This window comes from Macrotis lagotis, chromosome 1, assembly GCF_037893015.1.
Source record: "Macrotis lagotis isolate mMagLag1 chromosome 1, bilby.v1.9.chrom.fasta, whole genome shotgun sequence".
NCBI lineage: Eukaryota > Metazoa > Chordata > Mammalia > Peramelemorphia > Peramelidae > Macrotis > Macrotis lagotis.
In genome coordinates this window covers 95,948,868-95,969,997 of record NC_133658.1, presented here as the reverse complement: position 1 = coordinate 95,969,997, position 21,130 = coordinate 95,948,868, and the positions used below count along the sequence as shown (strand labels likewise).

Below are 21,130 nucleotides of genomic sequence, written 5' to 3'. Positions count from 1 at the left end.
AGATGCTAGATAAAAAAAGAGGAGAAAATCTGTCAGTAAAAAGAAATTGCTCTTCTAAAGAGGGAGCCCATCATTTACATTTACAGCATTTCTCAGATATAGTTGGGGTTCCTGGAATTTGGCAGTTGGGGCTAAGGCTAGTTTCGGAAGAAGGTTAAATGAATTCTACAGTGATATTTTTGAATTCTTGACAATTTGGTAACAGTGATAACAAGCAGAAGACTTGTCAATATTGCTGACCCCCAGATCTCCTCCTGTTCCTAGGTAAACTCCTATTTCCTAGCTTCTCTGAATACCCCAAAGCCATTTCTGAGGAAAATTAGCAGATACAGTTTCTTAGTTGTCACTTCTGATCCATAGTTCAATTTTCAGGATGTTGCCTTATTTTAAATTACATTTGGGGCCTCTGATCTCAAACTACGGGATTGCTAGGGGCTTGCAGTAGCAGAGACTGCAGTGCATCTTGCCCTATCAATCATCAGTGACAAGAAGCCAAAAAAGGGGAACTATTGCTTCTTTGAATGCAATTTGCTGATTTCAACTTTTCTGCTTTTCTTTTTCCTTTTCCTTTCCTTTCCTTTTCTTTCTTTCTTTTTTTCCCTACTATCATTCACATTACTGTCTTCTTGTAGGCTTGTTGCAGAATCTTCTCACGCACAGCATTGTTGAAAGCTGGCAGAAGTTGACATCCATTGTCTTTATAGTTTTTCCCTAGAACCAGGGAATTTGGGGAAAGTTTTCATTCTTAGCAGGTGACAAACATTTCCTGCCCAAACTCAAGTCTCTGCTGGTGAATCTTCCTCCTCCTTGTCAGGAGGTTGTCTATAATTGCCCACCCAGGAACAGGTGTCAGATTAACAGCAGGGCTGGGACACAACCCTGAGATTTCTCCATTGCTCCTGGACCAAACTGGAAACCTGCCTTGCTCATTAAGCTCTCTCCAGGGACCCTTCCTCCCCTCAGCCACATCCCTATTTATAATCTTCTGAAGAGCTGAGTAGCAGCCCTCCTCTTCCACCCCAACCCCCTCCACTTGCCATTCTTTGCCTCTGGACACATTGGGAACCAGCAGCTGGTTTTGCTTTATCTAGAAACCTAGGGGTTGAATTTCCCCTAGGAGTCAAATCATTTTTTTCAGGGCATGCCATTCACAAGTGATCAATCTCTAAGTGGAGAAAATTTTGCCCCAACACTTTCCAAGCAAAAATTTCAGAATGGGCCCCTTAAGCTTTTGTTCACTGCAAAACAAATGGATCTCCAGACCCCCCCCCCCCAAACATGGGGACTACTTGGGTGGCATTTGTACCTATGGAGAGAGATAAAGGAAGACTTTTGCACTTTCACCCTGAACACTAGCGTTCCATACGTAATTAGCCCTCAATAAGATTCACTGCTCTGCGGCAAGTGGGTATTTCCTGCAAGTGGGGAGGGTTTAGTTAACAGCGGTGTTGTATATAAATATCGAGATGATGGAGCTACAGAGAGGCCTAAGACTTCCCTATAAATATCTCATGTTGAATGGTCAGAACCTTGAATTTTTAGTAGGGGACTATGGATCTTGCTTACAAATGCATAGATGCAGAACCCACTTGGGGTCAGATCACCCTAATGCTGTCATTTCCTCTTGGAGCATGAAGGAATGTATCTGAGAGTCAGAGTACTTGCCCACCCATTTCACAGTAGTGAAGTGAGGAAGTGCTCCAGAACAATATTTTTCTTCCTTCTTTATCTGTTAAGAGTCCCTACTGCATTTGTGTCTTCAAACCTTGGAGAGGTTGGATAAATTGTAGATAGGAGGAAGGGAATAAGCATTTATAAAAATGCTTAGAGTCTGGTCTAGGTGCTATTTTTTGACATGTAGAGGCTCTAGCATTGCTTAGTTAGATTGGGTGAGTTTTTTCCTGCCAAGGGTCATTTGGATATTTATAACATCATTTGAGGGCTATATAAATTTATCAATTTAAAAATTAGCCTGCTATAATTGGTCAAACAATTAATTCACCCCTTAAAAGCTCCTAAATTTATTGAATTTCTAGTCCTGCCTGTGGTTTCTGTGGCAGTGCCAGATGGGCCTTATATGACCTGCAGTCTTGTCCCCTGAGTAAGATAGTCAATGATGAAGTGGGGGAGGGTAGGAGAGAGGAGGAAGGGAGAGTAGGAGAGAGAGAGAGGGAGACAGAGACAGAGACAAAGAGAGAAAGTCAGGCAGAAAGAGAACGATTTAGTCTAAGAGTGACAAAATCCAAGATTTCTTTTTTTTTAACTTTTCTTTGTTACATGAGATAATGGGAACCTGCTTTACTGATGACTAAATTATCCTAAAGGTATGTATTTGATAGAGCACTGGGCCAGTAGTTAGAAAAACTTGAGTTCAAATTTAGCCTCAGTCACTTTGTAACTGTGTGAACCTGTATAAGTCACTTAACCTCTATTTTCCTCAGTATCCTCACTTATTTCCAGGGACTTTTTTGAGGGTTTTTTTTTTTTTAAATTGATAATGCTGTATTAGCCCTTGAATGATGTTATAAATATCCAACAAGCCCTAATCCTACTAGAAAATGCTAGCGCCTCTACATGTCAAAAAAGATAGCTGAGACCTGGACCTTGGTCTCAGAGAATATTAATACCAGCACTAATAACTGACATTTTACTTAACCTTTGAGTGTTTATAAAGCACTCCATATACTTTGCCTTATGTATGCTTCAACATAGCCCTGTAAGGTAGATTTTATATGTATTATTATCTCTAATTAACTAATGAAGAAATCAGAACTTAGAGAAGGTGTGATGTGTCCAGGGACCCATAACTAAGAGGGTGGGATTTGAAGCTGAATTTTCCTAGTTTGCAGTCCACTGTGGTATGCACCCACTAAAAAAGCATATCTTCTACCATAAATAAATCTTTTTTTTTTCTTTTTCCTTTTTTTTTTAGGTTTTTTTGCAAGGCAAATGGGGTTAAATGGCTTGCCCAAGGCCACACAGCTAGGTAATTTTTAAGTGTCTGAGACTGGATTTGAACCCAGGTACTCCTGACTCCAAGGCCAGTGCTCTATCCACTATGCCACCTAGCCGCCCCCATAAATAAGTCTTAAATGGTGCCATTTCATATTATTTTAGTTCCCAGTTCAGAGATTTGTATCTTTCTAATATTGTGGATAAATACCAACTACCATCTGGCAGTTGCTGCATTCTTCCCACAGTCATGTACTCTCATTGTAATGGTTGCCTTCCTTCAGTGAGGGTTTGCTATTTACAGTGTCTAATGGTTCAATTTTTAATGAAAGAGGCAGGAGCCCTGCTAAAGATCCCAGTCTAATCTGCCCTTTGACCCACTTGTTACCCTAGTTCTCTTCTTCTATGATCCCAGGTAGATCGGGTAAATCCTCAGCAAAATGGAATTAGTTGTGTTTGCCCCAAATCTGCTTTGAAGGAATGTTGGTGATTACAAAAGGACTGTTTGTAACCCATAAGATCCAGAGGATATTGAAATGACATATTGATTGATGACATTTTTCCTACAGACCTCCCCATTACAGAATCTCAATGACATTCTTTTATAATACCACTATATTTTAAATGCTTACCTCTGGCCTGTGGCTCCCAGACCCCCCCCCCCCCCAAGGCTAGCTAGGAGGCCTAAGTTGCCAGGCATTCCTTCCTCCACCCCCAAGTTAGAATGGTCAGTCAACCATGGAGGCAGCCTTCAATAGCTGGGAGTATAGCCCTTCCTCACCTCAGGAGTATCTACCTACCTCACTGTGGGGACTACAAAGGCCAATCTAATTTAATTGATTAACACTTGAAAAGCTTTTGGTGTTCTTCAGAGGAAGCTATTTATACATTTGGGAGCTACCCAGAGATAACAAAATTAAAAAATAAAAACCCCAACAACAGCATGAAGCAGAGGATGGTTATCCAAATGCTTTAGGAGCTTTCAATAAGAAAAAAGATTTAAATGCAAGATTAAAAGGTATTATTAGTCTGGCTGAGGTTAGAGACCAAAGTGTAAATTATTTTCTTTAAAGAATTTTAAAACAAAAATTTGGAAATTCTCTTCTTCACAGATAGTCTATCTCATTTCCTATGAAAATGTAAGTTTCTGCCTTATAGTGAGTAGGTCAGAATTAGGTTAACATCATTAACCTATTTTAAATTCTTAGAGCACAGCAAGTGTTTCACATACTTATATAATTTTTTTACACTTGGGCTTTAAATATGTTTCCCTGCTTTAAATAGATGTTCATTCACTCTCCATCTCTGTTATAGGACCTCCTAGCTTAGCATAACAGCCCAACAAAATAAGGGTAGATATAAACTATGTAATTTACTCACAGGCATAAATGGATGTATAAATGTAAAAAATGTGTATAAAGCTTGATGGCATGCCTGGCTTCATTGTGACCTAATGTCTGTAATATGTAAATATGGGGCTTATTTTGGAAAGAAAAGAAGTTTTAATATACAGATTCATCTAAAGTTCTTTCCCTTTGACATAAACAGAAATGAAGAGAGGAGAAATAATGTTCTTCCACAATAAATAAGTACCCAATGGCAAAGGTTACCATTGAAGGGATTAGGCGTGACAAGAACCAACATAAAAAACTTTCCATCTTGTACTTTTACTTTAATATGAAGACATTGCTATCAAAAGCACATACTCTACAAAAGCTTTGATAACAAATGATCTCACCCTATCTTTGAAGCGCTTTTATTTCTTTTGCTCCCCACTGTGTTCCTTATCAGAAGGCCAAGTGTAAGAAGTTTCCTAGTTTATGATTAGGAAAGAATCTGATAGATTAGAAGACTCAATTGAAGTTGGACATAATAAGTATTAAAGTATTATATGACATTAATCCTGCCATTCCATTCCTCTCTCAATCATTGTGCACAGACTAATTATTCTGAAGCCAGTATTCAGGAGAAAATAGGAACATACTTACACTGGGCTGGAGTAATCTCTTTATTGCATCAACAAGGCTAGCTCTGTACTGGTCCAGAAACAGGCTGACATTGAGAAGAGAACAGAATCCAGATTAAAATGGGTTTTCAATTCTAATGATACTAATGCAGATAAGTACAAGGCTAATTACCTATATGGACACAAAGCTAAAAAGGAGAAATTGAGGTTTGAATTTCCTTCTATTCATATGCCTTTATAGAAAAGGGGAAGAGAATGATATTGTAAGCAATGGTAACCAAATCAAGTCAAAACATCAATAGGCAATGGGACTGAATCCACACCTGACTGTTCTTCTAGGCTTTAAGGTGGTAGGGTGGTATGCTGGTGGGATTCTGAGTACACTATTCATGTTTCCCAGCATTTAAGTTCATCACAGTTTAGATTCTTGCAGCTTCAGCTCTTCTACCCACCTATTGGATGATACCATATCACACACTGCCCCACCTTATGCCCTCCACTCCCTTCTTGGGCACTCATTTTTCTGAAACAAGAAGCAAGAGCAGCTAAGAAATCCAATATATATAATGGACTGAATGGAATCGTCTTTTAAAAACATCCATCATAGTCTGCTCCAGATTGGTTTAATATGTATGTGTTTATATGTATGTATGTATGTATATAGTTAGATAGGTAGGTAGGTAGGTATGAATGTATTTGTATTCCTATGTGTGTTTAAGTTCCAGCAGTCCCTATAACTGCATATAGCCTCAACCAATTTGCCTACAGATCATGTCCACAATGGACCATTGGTTGCTCTGATAGCCACATTCTCTCTTGAGTCCCTTTGCTGTCATGTGATTTTCCAAACATATTGCTCCTAACTTCTACTCTCTCTCTCTCTCTCTCTCTCTCTCTCTCTCTCTCTCTCTCTCACACATTCTCTTTCCAATGCCAAATGTTCAGCCACTACAACCATTAAAACCTCTACTCGACTCCCCCAAGCTCACATAACTGTACAAGATTCTTGCCTACATCCCAGTTTCTAATTCCCCTTCTGTAATACTGTCTCTCTCTCTCTCATATTGTATAGCTCTCAGCCCAATAGCCTAAATGGCCAGTCAACATACAGCAACTCTGATAGGATGTTTCTATTCAGAATACTCCTAATACTCCTAAATATTCTTGAACTGCAGATACTTTGCTTCCCTTAGAAAGGCAAGGGGGAAAAAACCTGTCTCTGGAGTGCTTTATGTCTCAGGAGATTTCTGAGGCTGCCTACCAAAACAATGGGATCCTCCAGCAACCTATCTTTATACAAATCAATGAATAGCACTGAAATGGTAATGAATTTCTATGACTATAAATGCCATTGAGGTTGGACTCAAACCAGCGACCTAGAAGTAAAAGGTTCCGTAACAAAGGATCCAGTCTAGTCAGGCTGTGACAGAGGTCAAAGAAACGCTTGGTTTTTTGCCTTGACCTTCATGTTGATATCTAGTTCAATGTGATCTTTCATTTTTCTCTTTTGACCTCTTAATAGCATCTGTTGTTGGTCTGTCACTCTCCAAATTGCTCCTGTCTGGCCTTGTCTTCATTAGGCTTTGCCTTGGAGACCTGGAGTATATAGCATCTTTCTCTGGAGTTAGAAAATTCCTTATGGATTCCCAGACTTGGGTCAATTGTAACCAGATGGGATATTCGTAAGCTTATTCTGAGACTGGAGTTTTTATTGTAGCAGGGGAAAAGTTTCCTAGAGAGGGCTTCCAGTGCTGAAACTATTGTATGGATGAACGACTTGCCAAGAACAATGTATGTGAAGTATCCTGAAGAATGGTTCTCCACTGTCTCCTCTTTATGGGTGTGTCTTAGTAAAACAAGGCTGTTAACCACCTTCATGCAGCACTTTCTGCCCCTATTCTTACTTTTTTTAGTAAAAGATAATATGAAGACTTAACTAGAATATGAATGAAAGAATGAAGCAAATATTATGCATTTACTATGTACAAAGCATTGTTCTAAGTGTTGGATGAAAGGAAAAGAATAAGACAGACCCTGCTCTCAAGGAGCTTACATTTTAATGCAAGGTTTCTCCAGCAAGTCAGATGGATAAGTCCCATGGTCCTTAGAGTGCAGGGGCAAAGCAGATATTGATGTTTTCTTCCTTAATATTATTTACACTGATAACATCCTATCAGTTTCTGCTGTTGGACATGATGGCATTGCCATTGCCTAGGATTTGGTGGTAAGAAGTCCAGAGGAGCTGTCAGCAGTTAATGATAGCTTAGGTCCTGGGCTGGAAGTACTTGGAATCCTAAGGTTCTTGAGTTCAAGGTTCTGAGCTGGCTCTGTTAGGGTTTGGGGGTGAACAAGCGGTGACAGAGATTTGACTGGCCTAGCTTGACTGCCCCATATGTGACAGATGATTGATAGTTAATGGGTATGGCCAAACTCTTCCTCCTAGGAGATACTTCTTCAGATGATGACTGTGAGGGCTGGATTAGAAGCAGAAATGAAGAAGAGGGGTGCTACCACTCTCAGGTCTCCTATGTCTATCTGTCTATAGGTTGAAATTGGTCAGCAGATATTGGTGGTGGTGATGAAAGTAGAACCCCTCTCCACAAAGCTTTTTCCCCTAGTAATGGCTATAAAGGGTGGTCTGGAAACAGGTCCAGTGGACTGGAGGGGAACTGTGATTTCCAAGACTTTTAAAAGGGCTAAGGGTCCTTGATTGACTCCATCATGGTCAGAGGGGAGATGCAGGCAAGGTGGTGGTGGTAATTGGATTCCCTTTGGCATTCTGCCTCTTGTCTGTCCCCTAAGATACTATGGTGTTTCAACCAATAGCTTGGGTGAAAGATGATGAAGTATCTGCCCTTGAGGAGTACAAAGGGAAAGATGAAAGAGACCAAAAAACCTCCCCTAAATAACACTTACATACTAAATCAACTCACAACTGAGTTTCCAAAAGGTTTCCAAAGCTGTTTTCTCACAGCACTGTGAGGAAGTTATTATTAATTCCTCTACTACTGATGAAGAAAGTTGGATCAGAGAGATGAAATTACTTAGGTTTGGACCCAGACCTCTTAGGTTATGAGTCCAGGGTTCTTTTTACTAAGCCATATTATCTTTATAGACATATAGACACATAACTATGAGACCTTTGATTGGATATATTTAGGTGCTCTGTACATTTGTAGGGGCTCACAGAAGAGAGTCTTCATTCAGAATTCTCTCTCTCTCTCTCTCTCTCACACACACACACACACACACACACACACACACATACACACACACTCAGAAATAATGATGATGATGATGAGACTTCAGCACTTTTCAGTTGTATATCCTTTTAAGCAATTGCAGATTGTAATGGATAGTCAGTTTTTTTGTTTCCTTTTCAAAGGAAGACTAATTTTTCTAAGGAATTTTAAAATTTTAAAAATAAATATTCTGAATTTAAATACAACTAAAATGAGTATTTCTATATACAGAGTAGATCAGAAAAGAGATTATGCATGAAAAATGTTTAACTTTTATGAACAACTTGCTTTTCCTTTAATTTTTCTATAAATTCAAAACATAACTTTCAAAGCTGTCCTCCTAGTCTGTGTTTTCTTCTGGCCTTCCCTCTGTTCCCTTCTATGCATTAAAAAAAACCTTCTTCAATGACTCTTACTTTTTCTTTTTATTTTCAGTAATTTTATCATTAAACCCTTCCCACCATTTTTCCTCCTATTAAAAAAAGAAAAACTAAATTCTTATAACAAATATACAAACTCAAGCAAAACAAATTCCCACATTAGCAGAATCTAAGAATGCCCCAGTTTGTACCTTGAATCCTTTACTGTTTTAAAAAACTTCTGCATTGTTGAATGAATAATTATTGATATTCATTGAATTTGTGTGTCCATTATAAATATGGAATATGGTATGAGTATTTTAGATGTGTTACATTTTTAGAATATCAGTACCTAGTAATCCATCTACACCACAATGTAGGAACTCATTCATGTGAGATTTTTTTTATCATTTCATTTTACTTTTGAGCAGGTTTGCCTTATTGGGATATGAGAGTGGATGCTTAATCCTGTGAATCCTTATCCATAGGATAAGGTTAGTCTGATGGCCTAAAAAACTAGGTAATCACCTCTAAGGGCTTAATCCCTTTTGAGGAGCCCCACAACTCTTGGGGACTTCTCTGATTTTGATTTTTTTCAAGCTTTTTTCCCTCAAGAGATGAGTGAGTCTGGACCTCTATTCAGATTGCTCTAGGTGTGATTGGGGTTCACTATGGAAATTTCTGTTACTCATGTGTTATAGGGACTCATTCAGAAGATTTGGCCAGATCTCTAGTTGTAATGTACTGCAGAGATCCCTGGAGAAATTCTGGGGGTCCTCTGTACTTTGCATTTGCAAAGGAATTTTCATCCCTGATGTTTTGGTTTCTTACCTGAAAGGTGGTTTTCTATCTCTTTTAGGAGTCCATTTGAACCAGCCTTTCCTTCTAAGGTGAGAAATTTGATTATCTTTTTTCTTTTCTTTTAAACAAAAATGTCTTTGTATTAGAACAAGCACAAGACAAGCAAGCAGGAACCTATTTATTAGGATTTTGTAAAATGATCTGTTTATCTGGAATTGTATCAACATATATTTGTTGGCATGAGTGTAATCTCCAGGTCCACTAGCTTTGAGGGGCCTGAACCCTCATGGAAGAATGTTAATTCCTAGTCTGTGCACATGGAGCCTCATAAGAACATGGTAGTGAGGAAGGCTCTTCAAAGAATGATGCTTGAGCCTCCCCAAGTCACCAGAGAACTATTCAAAACTGAAAAGCACTTTGGTTGATTTGCTGGGGAAAACATGTTTAACCTGGGAGGAGATTTGAGGAGGGATGAGCAGGCTGGTATTTGGCTCCTCTCCTCCTGCTAGCTGTTTGATATAATCACAGAAATGAAGGTGCAAAAAACAGAAGTATTAATATGTTTTTAAAAAGTTAAATACAGCAAAACTCTAAGCAGTTGTGTTTTTACAAAATATGAAAATAGTTCTCTGATGAAATTGGAAGGGGAGTCTGGCTGTTAGATGTGTCAGAAATGAAGCTTTTTAGGGGAAAGAAGAAGGGCATTGGGGGAGGATAAGATTGTCTCCCTCCTTAACCCTTGCTATCTACTATAAAATTTTGTAACTGAACCAATTGCTCAGCATAGAGATGAGGTCAGGAAGCAGCTCTAAGGAGTGTAGCTAACTAATCGTGGACAACAAGAATTGAGTCGTGGAGGGGTGAGCTACCCAGCAGAGGGACTGACCACAGTGGGAAGCAGTGGAAGGACAAAGAAGAGGAAAAACCATCAGGACCCTGAAGTCCTGAAGTCATAAGTATCCTTGGCACTGCAGGTTTCCTTCATCTGTGGCTCACTACCAGTGATTCTTAAGTATGTGCCCACCCTTTCATTGATGCTTTGTGTATTTGTGCACTGAGTTTATTTGGGGAGGGGGGAGGACATTTTGTGGCTATAGTTCTTATTATTTCACCTTTGTAACTTTGAGATAATTCTGTATAATTGTTGACTATTAAAAAATAAATTTACTGATGAAAGCTCCTAAGCTCATTTTAGGAATATGAATCCAGAGGCTACCTTTGAACCTAGAGCTAGTAAGGGCTTTGGGTTGGGGGAAGGCTCAACCATTAGATGTGAAGTTGGGGAGGTCACTTTTAGAGGGGGAACTATGTATACAAGTATCAGCAAGAAAAAAATGCATCAAAAAATACAACAATCTATAAATGAAGAAGCAGGGAAGAGGGAAGAAGAGACTGAGAAGTGAAGAGGAGAGAAGTGGAGAATGACTAGAGAGACTGGATCTAGGCAGCAGCTCAATAATGTGGCAGTCTATCTCTTGCCTCTATGACATTGTACTAGTCCTGCCTGATGCCTAGGGGTCCCCTCTTCCTCAACGCCCAGGACTTATTTTTTAGGTTTTTTCAAGGCAGTGGGTTAAGTGGCTTGCCCAAGGCCACACAACTAGATAATTATTAAGTGTGTGAGGCTAGATTGGAACTCAGGTACTCCTGACTCCAGGGCTGGTGCTCTATCCACTGTGCCACCTAGCCGCCCCCCCCCCATGACTCTTTCTTTGGGCTGCAACTTAATCTCTACCTTCCACATGAGTCATCTTTCTTGACCCTCTAATTGATAGTGACCTCCCTCTCAAACTGCCTTGTCTTTAGCTAATTTAATTTATTCCTATTCTCTTTTTATGATACACATACACACACACACACACACACACACGTATACACTGCCTAGTGCCAGAACTACCCTGCCATTTTTTTTCTTCTCTGAATTCTTCTCACACTTAATTGTTTTCTAGGATTTTGTGTGCATTGGTTTTAAGCTCCATGAGGACAATGATTACAATTTTTGTATGCCCTATAATGTCTAGTGCAATAGTGGTCCAAAGGAAGATGATAAAACTTCCTATTATATTGGACAGTCCCTGAGAAATATGTCTGAGTTGAACCTGCTTTTGTAGCCCCCACGCAGTGCCCAACATGTAGAAGACCCTTAATAAATGTTTGTTGAATTTAATTAAATAAAGTGTTCAATAAAGATTTCTTGATTGACAGATTGATTGATTCTTGGGTGAAGCAAGTACTAACTACAATGGGAAGGGAAAGGATAGTAAGTACTGCAGTGGTTTTCTTTTCAAAGTCAAGAAGATAATGGCATGGAGTAACAAGCAGTGGATAGAAAAATGGCTGAGAAATAACCTTGGACCTATATTCAGCTACAGCCAAACCTTTGTTAAAGGACTGCATCTCACTGGGTTTCTCCAAAGTAAAACAAATGTGGTAGAAATTGAGGATGGCTTCAGAGACCAACACAAATGAGGAAGGGGAGAGAAAGTAGGTCCTATGGTAAAAGTAAAAGAAAGATGGTTAGGGAGACCAATATAAAAACAAGAAAGGTTATTATGCAGATAGTGACCAGGTGTTTTCCACTTTCACAGATGTCCCAAAATGCGGAAATTGCAGAAATTTTCATTTGGATATAACTAAATAATTCAATTTCCCCAAATTTTGATTAAACACCTACCATGTGATAGACACTCTGGTAGGTTTTAAGGGGAACTTAATCTTCCAGGATTTAAAAGAGCTACCAGGGAAAATGGTGGAGTCATTCCCTGTAATAATTTAAAAATATAATTAATAATAACAACAACAATAAAAGAGAAAAGAAAGGAGAAAGTGATTTTCTGGATTTCCTTTTACCTCTATAAGTCTGTAATTGGGGAAGATGTGTGGGAAATATGTGGCACATGAGGGAAGATCAGTGCTTGGGGGTTACATGAATGGAATAGAGAAAAAGTAGCTACATCTCCTTTGCTAGAAGAAGGTTTGGGTGCAGCAGAATGTCGGAAGAACAAGAAATCAAGATGTAAAGCTCTAGATGAGAGAATTATTCATCAGGATAGGCTGATGGTTACTTCATGAAAAAAATTTAATCTCTGCAGAAGCAGTCTATTCATTCTTATGGGTGGGGATGTGACTAATACAAAATCAATGAATTTATCTAATGCTTAAAGTCAGTGTTTGAAGACAGATGCTAAGATACTTTGCAAATATGGAGGAGAATTAGGGTAAAAGTATAGGATCAGATGAAACAGAATAGAGGCTATTAGTATTATCTTATTAATGTTCACAACCATATATTTTTAAATGATAAATAATAAAAATGTACAATAACGTGCATTTCTCATATATCAACACTCTTTGGTAGTTTTTGAATTAATGGGATTTAGGGTTTGTGATTTTTTATGTGTTTGGCTGTGTAAAAACACAACCAATTAATTAAAATGAAATAATCTCATATTTAACAGTGATTAATAATATTAAAAGTTAATGGGAAAGGTAGAAATTATACCTCACTATTTATTTTTTAAAATTTGGTTTATGTCACTCTTTAATTTTATAATTATTTTATTTTTTAAAGATTAATTTACACAGAAAATTTAGAATAAATGTGATAATTTTTTGATTGTTTATCCCTACAGGAGGCTTAGTTGGCTGGGCAATGATGTAATTACTAAGTGACAAACTGGCTCTTACAGCTGAGTGTATTGTAATGCCAAGCAATTTTTATCTTACTTTGTTTTGTTATAAAACTATGATTTCATTACTCTGGTCAGCACTGGTCCAGCACTAGTCTGTAGCTTAAAGTCTTAGGACACTGAGAAGTCAGGTGACTCACCTATGAACATACAGATTAGTATATATGTCAGAAGCAGGATTTAAACACAGGGCAAGTAAAGTTTCAAAAAGAAAATAAACTTTCTATAGACAGTTAATATTTGAGATATTTATTGGGATGTTGATACATTGATAGTATAATCACAACCACATTTATCTACCCCTCAAAAATTAGTTAAAATTTCTAAGGAACATTTTCTGGCTTTCTAGTAGTTCTGTCCTCCAACCAAACCTCAGCCTTAGCACAAGTAGAAGACTTTGCAGAAAATGTTAGATGAACAATTTCAATGTCCTTTAATGGAAGGTATATGCCTGCACAATTCCCTGGAAAAAAAGCACTCTTTATATAAATCCTAATGGGCTAGAAGAATAGCTGTTAATTTAAGTGGATCTACAGCTCAGTAAGTCACTCTGTTGAGAGGAAGATATAGTTTCAAATTTATCTTCAGTTACTAAGTAAGATAAATTGATGGTTAATCTTGTTTGACCTCCAAACCAAAACTTCCTTGCAATTTGTCTATGGGGCTAACTCTCCTATTGATTCTTGAGTCAAAGAAGAAAATGTCAAGTAGAAGAAAAAAGTGCTTTCACCTAGGAGTCAAAAGAGCTGACTTTGGGTTTTTCATTCTTGTTTCTATGTAGACTCATCAGCCTCAAGACCACATTTTCCTGTGTCTCACTTTTCTCATCTGTATTAGGGGAGCAATAATACTTGCTCTGTTGATCTCAAGGTATTGTGAGAAGCAAATGCAAAATGTTTTGCAACAAATGCATAATAACATTAATGTTATTGTTATTACCTTTATTAATGTTCTGTTTCTAATTAAAGGGAAGAATGCTCAATGGTCTGTGTTTGTTCTTTTTGTTAGAATATAGTTCTATATAGAAAATGAGTATATCCACTGTAATACTAGCCAAAAGGGAAATGGGATCCTCAGACAGGAGAATATCTTTTGGGTAATCTGGTAGAAATTAGTATTCTCATTGGACTTTAAAGGTAAGATCTTATCACCTTTAATTAACTTCCTTTAGATTCAAATTCATTTAAGACTGAAGAGTTATTTTAATTATGAACTTCATGAAACTATAGAAAGAACAATGTTTTGAGTAAGCTCTGGTTTGAATACTGTTTATTTCATTTGCTCCCTTTCATCTATCAAATAAGGGAGCAGAACTGGATTATCTATAAGGTCCTTTCTAGCTTTAAGTCTTATGAAATTATGACCTAGATTGATACTTATAATATCACAACTCAGAGTTGAGTCAGGAGAGATTGTAGAATATCTGGTTTAGGAAAAAATATCAGTCCTTCAAAAAAAAAAAAGCTTAAAATTAAATATTTCTTCACATCAAAGGGAAAAAAATAGGGGAAGAATGAAGTGCAATCAGTATTAAGAAGACTAGAAGTAAAAAAAAAAAGAGAGAAAAGAAAAAAGAAAAAGAAAGTTGGAGTTAACAGCTACTGTTCTTCCTCCACACTTCCAATTTTATCTTTAAAAGTCTCTGACTGCGGGTGAGTTTATACTGCAATTGTACTGGCATACCTGGGCACAATAGGCCAGGTTACGGGTGGCATTTCAGACATGCTTTCCAAGCCTTTAGAGAATCCAAATGTACACAGTCATTTCTCTTTTTGCAGCGTTCCAATAAACTAGAGAGCCGTCAACCAGTGAATGAAAGCGTTCATTGGGTAAAAAACATCTTACTTCCAGACCCTTAGATTTCATTGTGATTGAACAGGAGTCTGGAAAGGCAGGCTTAAAATTAACAATCACTGGCTATTCTAAACTCAGCAAGGACGGGGTTGGCCTGCATTCCAGCAGAAAAGAATCCTTACATTATATTCAACCCGAAACAAGTCATCTGAGGAGCCATAATAAGTAGTTTTTCTGTCCCTGTGGTTAAACATTCCAGTATTTTGATGTTTGTCAACATCATCTTTTTGCAGGTGTGGCCTCACCTAGTTTTTTTTTCCTTCTATTTATCTCAAAGTTGACACTTTCCAAGTTATTTAGGAGCTGTTGAACCATGAAACTATTTTTTATTGTCAAAAATGCTGAATGGGGAAATAATGACAAGCTTTCACAGTTTGCCTCTTTATTTTAAAATCTAGTGGAGCTACTAAATTTAGTTGTGAACCAAGAGACTGTCTGTTCTGGGAAATAAGTTATTCCCACCACTGCACACGAGGCTTGTGAATGTTTGAATGTAAATATATGAATATATGAATGATTTGGGAACATAAACATATCACCGCTTCTTGTAATCATGTGCATTTTTACTTGAACCTCAATGTGGGTTTAGAATAGGTTTGTGAATAGAGCTTGTTTTCATGTAAATGGGATCAAGCAGTACCACTGGTTAGCTATTCAAGAAATCAAACAATACCACCCTTGCTGGAAAGCCTTCAACAAGAATTTAATCCATGGACCTAATATTTGAACTCAGATTCTTACTTCATATTCTGGGCCTCTAATCTCAGATCTGGTAGCCTGACAATAGTGGGAGGACAGTGTGAGGCTAAACGTGATCCATTTGTGTGTAGCACCTGTTTTTGACACTGGGCTCTTTAGGTTTCATCCACATCTAAGGCCAGAACTGAAGAAAGCTTTCCTTTCCCTTACTGTGTCACATTCTAACCATGCAATGTAGCTTGTCTGCTCCCAGAATCAACATCCATGCATTGATTCTAATACTAAGTAATACCAACAAGGAAAAAAAAATCCAGAGGATACAGTGTCCATCCAAACTTTATATCCAAAGTATAATAAGTCATAAACATTCAAATTAAATTTTTAAGCAGTTTAATCATTTTCAGTCAATGACAGACCAGATACTAAAATATTTATCTTTGGAATAGAAAAATCAGCACTTCAGGGAGAGTAATCTAGATTTTTCATGTTTACTAAAGAAAATTATAAGTTTGCTAAAGGAAAAAGAACTGGGGGTAGGAGACAAGAAAGAAGATAACCAATATGTCAACTAAGAAAAAAATTTTAAAAACTAAAGTTGGCTTATTATCACTTAAATGTACAAATGCCAAAATGCCTAGCCATTATCTATAGATATGTATGATTGAATTAAAGAGCTTAAATTGAATTTGCATTATGTATTTATTAAGTATGCATGTTGTTTTCTGGTTGAAAATACAATTTTCAAAAATGTTAGACTATTTTTAACCTACCTGAGGACATTAATCGGAAAACAGCTTAAGTCTTGTTCTCTCTGCCAGACTCTCCAATACAAATAGGATGACACGGTGTGAGTGTCCATAGTACAAGATATGAAAAAGCCAGGTTGTTTTGATATTTGTGTGAAGAACAAATTTCACTCTAAATCTCTTGGCCAGACCTTGCCTCACCCACCTAATCTGGAGAACATCCCCAAGCGACCCTTGTCTAAGCCCCCGAGAAGACTGCTGCCCTTCTGCTCTTGTCCACCAGCACTCTGATCTGACTTTCATACTTAATCTGATCTAATCCTGCTGGCATTAACTTCATCAGTGCAATGAAACCTGGAGAATCTATTCTCCTATTTGGTGAGGAAGGCATTTACAAAATTACTTGCTGAAATCATATGGCCATGGTTAGCTTCTTATTTTAATCAGATGATGCATCTCTAAGACATTATTGGTGATTAGTCAGAAACCTGGGTCTGTCCTTTTTGGGAACAAAGACATTTTCTGAAATGAAATGATAAAGAGAATGAAGTGCTGTTGCCACACAGTATAAGTAAAGGAGGAGGAAGAAGTAAAAAGTCACAAGCTTGAAAAATGTTTTTCATTGAGGCAGGTTCTCCTGAAAAGATCATTTAGTTGGTTTAAATAGGAAAATGACTGGCTGAAAATGTTATAAAACTAAAAAGGATTTTTGCTTTAAAAGAAATCTATTTCCTTTCATTTAAAAAATGCCATATTTCTTAGTGAGAGCCAGAAATACATCATTCAACCAACACCCTGTCTGTTCCAGTGTTCTGGACCTGCTGATTGTGCTCATCAAAATAAGAGCTTGTTTATTACCTCTGAACTTGTGTTTTAAAAATCTGAAACACTACCACAAAGTCAAAGAGACTGAAATTTAACAGAAAATATGCAATAATTGCCAAAGTTTCCCATAAATTAAAATAGTATCTAATTTATTTAAAGAAACTATGAAAGATTAGCTGCAGCAATTATTAAAAGGCTCAGGCTTGTTTACCCTGTAACTCAGAAAGAAATAGACCTTCATGAACAAACAAGTCTGGCTAAATAAAAACACTAAGCAAAAAAACTCAATGCGGACATTTTTTAAAAGCCAATCTTTCAAAAATTCCCTTATTTTATGTGTTAATTTTCCATTTATTAAGGGAATTTCATTTTATAATTAGCTATTGTTTTAGCATATATTAAAAACAAAGGCTACTGGATAAAAACTGAAATGATTGTATATCAAATGCAAACACTGGAGAAATGTTTTTCTCTAGAGTTGTTTTGACTATATATGTACAAATACATACATAAAATATTTTCGGGATATGGTTGTGAATATATCAAGATTATTTACTCTCACATCTATACATATAGAGATATAATACATATGTATGTTATGTATGCATATATCCTCTTATATCAATAGTCAGATCTTTCCTAAGAAGTAAGCTAATTGAGCTGTTTGTGTTGATAAACTCCCTTTTCTCCAGACTATTCCTCACTGAGCCATAATTATTTGCAATTTGCCTAAGTCGTCCATTTACTGATACGTCAAGCATGAAACAGAGGCAATTCCAGAAAATGGAAATGCTTCTCAAAATCAATCTTTGGGAAATAATGTGGTAGAAGTTACTGTGTGATAGAAGACTACCTTAGGACTGTCACATGGAGATGAATATTAATTTGTCGAGGTGAAGGTGGCTTTGTGCTTCATTTGTTGACTTTGCTTAGCCATCAGCAAATCGGCAGAGCACAATTACTCCAGCAAAGCTTCTTTTTTCCCCCCTAACATGAGTTTTATGATTTTTATGTACTTACCAGTCAGCACACATAACAATGTCAAAATGTCCTTCCAGTTGAGAGACATCTGTCTCATTATCCCATCGTAAAACGCTTGAGGAAAAAAAAAGATTAAAAAAAATTAGACTTAGATTTTTTCATCTTTTTGATTCTAAGCTATTAACATTATTTTTTTCATGGCACTGAAATTATTTAAAAGGTATATACATATTACATCAAGGGGTATATGACAAAAATCTCAGAACATGACTGTATATTCTGTATTTTGTTCAGGCTGAACCCTTGACGAGGAAGAGTTCCAGTTTTATTTAGACATAACAGTTAAGCTGCTGTCAGGCTTCTGTAGGTGAATCAGGGAGGAAGAGTATTTGTTACCACAGTCACTGAAATCTCTCTGGATGTTCTGGACCTTTGGACCTGGGTGTTGGAATTGTAATATTGTTAGTCTGATTAGAATATGAATTTACAAAAATAAAATGATGTGAGTTTGTAGCATGTCAACTGTATTTTTCATTGATGAAATATATCACTGTTTAAGGTCTAAAAAGAAAGGATAAAAGAATATTCAACTTTTATTTGGCAGTTTATGGCTTTAGGAAATTTGCAAAAAACCCACTAGATCTAACTTCAAAATCTGAAATGCAGGATGAGGTTTTAAATTATAAACCAATCACAAGAATGAATAATGCGAATTTGAAAACTTCAGTGTTCATGAAGTCAACTAAATGGTTGCGAAGATACTCTTAGTAACTATGATCATCATTGCAATTTATTAAAATATTGCAAAGATACTCCACCCCCGACCCCCGCCTACCTCCAAGCAAAGACTGCTTTGCAGAGAAACATCCTGTTCCCCGGTTCAGTTTGATGGTAACTTAAAACAAACTGACAGCTTTTCTTTGATCTTGTACAGCTATGCTTCCTTATCTTTCTTTGTGTGAGGTTTCTAGTTTTATAATCTACTTTGGAAGAAAAGAGACCTTTACCTCCAAAAGCTTAAATGGAGCATCAGTCATTTTCTAATAAACCCCCAAATTCCTTCAAAGTACACTCAGAAACACAAGAGACATGCAAATTTCCTAAGGTATAGCAGATAAAAATGCAATCTTAAAAGTGCCTATGAGAGATATTTAGCCCTCCTGCCTAGAAGCCACATAAACAAGCTTTGTAGATAAAATTGAAAATCCTTATACTTTCCTAAAGTCCTCTGGAGCTAATGAAAGTTACATATATCCAGGAAGCAGAGAAAACTGGAATTCTGGATCTCAACTGTTAATTCTATAGACTCATATGAGCCTTTAAAGACCGTGATTTTTTTTTTTCTTTTTTTGGAAATGAATGGCTATCAGCACCAGCAGTACCACAAAGGGAGAACAAACTCTGGTCACATTCAGCACATGGGTATCAGCTAAGCCTTAACGATTTCATTTAGTATAACTTGCTGTAGCTCTGCTATAGTTTTTACCTGCATAAACAGACTTTGAACCAGATGTGAATTTTTTTTTTAAGCAAAATCATTTTCCTCTTTTTTTAAAAGTGCTGTAAAGAATGTGATTGCATTAAGTATTTGAATTTCTGAAGAGATTTGGCCTCCTGGCTCACAAACAACCCTGAGGGCCCTGTCCATAAGTACCAGCTCATCCTATCTTATGATCTATATAGAGCTTGGTTTAAAATTGCATGGGCTCACTACCATTTCAAAAATGAAATTCAAATGCTAAGTTGAATCATTGACCCACAATATCTTCATCATCTTAAGACATCATTATCAACATTTGTAAATAACATTGTTCAAATTAATTCAAAGTAATCCCTAACTTTATACTGTGTTTGTAATCTAAGGCAGATAATGCTGAACTATCTAGATATATGAAAGACCTACAATTAGAAATATTCATAGCTGAATTTTATAATTATAATATGGCTTCTTATACATATTAATAAAGATAAACTGGGATATGATCAGTTTAAGGAAATCCAGATTGCAACCATCAGTCTGTCAATAAACATCATGCTAAGAGCAGGGAGTATAAAAACAGGCAAAAGATAGTTCCTTTCCTCAAGAAGCTCACAATCTAATGGGAGAGATAGAGAGCAAACATATATGTGGGGGGAAACTACATACACGATAAAAAAGAAATACAGATACTTAAGAGACAGAAGGCACTAGAATTAAGAGAGGTTGGGAAAAGCACCTATAACTAACAAATGTCTGTTAGGTGACTTCCCTGAGTCACATGGTTATTAAGGGTCAGAAGAAGAATTTAAATAGAGGTTTTCCAGAACCTAACCCAGCAACCTAACCCACAGCTGCCTCTATCTGAGTATACTGAGTTTATTTACACTAAAGCATATACAAATTATGTGAATTAATGCTAATGTTAAAATAATACTGATGTCTCTATATATTTCTGCCAAAGGATGCCTTGCTAATCCATTAAAATAAGATTCTGAGAGAGATTATTATCATTGAATAACCATTTTGCATTCTCTTCCATGCCTTTTTAAACTTTGGGGGGGGGGGGTAGGAGACTGAAAAAGGAAGTGACACTAGCAGACACAACCCACCATTGGTTGTCATGGAAGTTTTGATTTGCTTTGTTGGTTCAACCCTCAGGGAAGATTGGTGTTCTGGTGGTCCTCCTACTCTTGGTGGCTAGTCATATACTGATGCTGAACTTAGTGCAGATGTACAATTGGCTTTAGTCCTATTGCATCTCAAAATTCCCAAACTCAAGTGCTTCACCAGCCTCAGTCTCCTACAAGCTGGTAATTCAATCACATAGCAATATTGCTGACCCAAGTCATATTTTAAAGAAATTTAAATGAAATCATGGTTGTATCAAGCTTGGTGTAGAATTCACTACTGTGGGAACAGAAAATTAATTATATTATCCTAAGTCTAGACTTTTTGTAATGCATTTGAGTTTGGGCTTCATTCTGAAATTGAAAGTCAAGTTCATCTCTACATTGTTTGGTATCTTTCATCTCAAAA

The 21,130-nt window shown here is 37.0% G+C and overlaps 1 protein-coding gene across 1 annotated transcript in view; it reads right to left on the bottom strand.

Moving 5' to 3' along the window:
- LOC141513442 (calmodulin-lysine N-methyltransferase-like) overlaps positions 1 to 21,130 on the bottom strand; it is a 116,186-nt gene that overhangs the window by 16,969 nt on the left and 78,087 nt on the right. Inside the window, exons 3-4 of the mRNA XM_074223287.1 lie at positions 18,154 to 18,228; positions 4,941 to 5,004 (exon numbers count right to left, since the gene is read on the bottom strand). Of these exons, the coding sequence (XP_074079388.1) occupies positions 4,941 to 5,004; positions 18,154 to 18,228 (139 nt within the window). The remainder of the gene's footprint in view (positions 1 to 4,940; positions 5,005 to 18,153; positions 18,229 to 21,130) is intronic.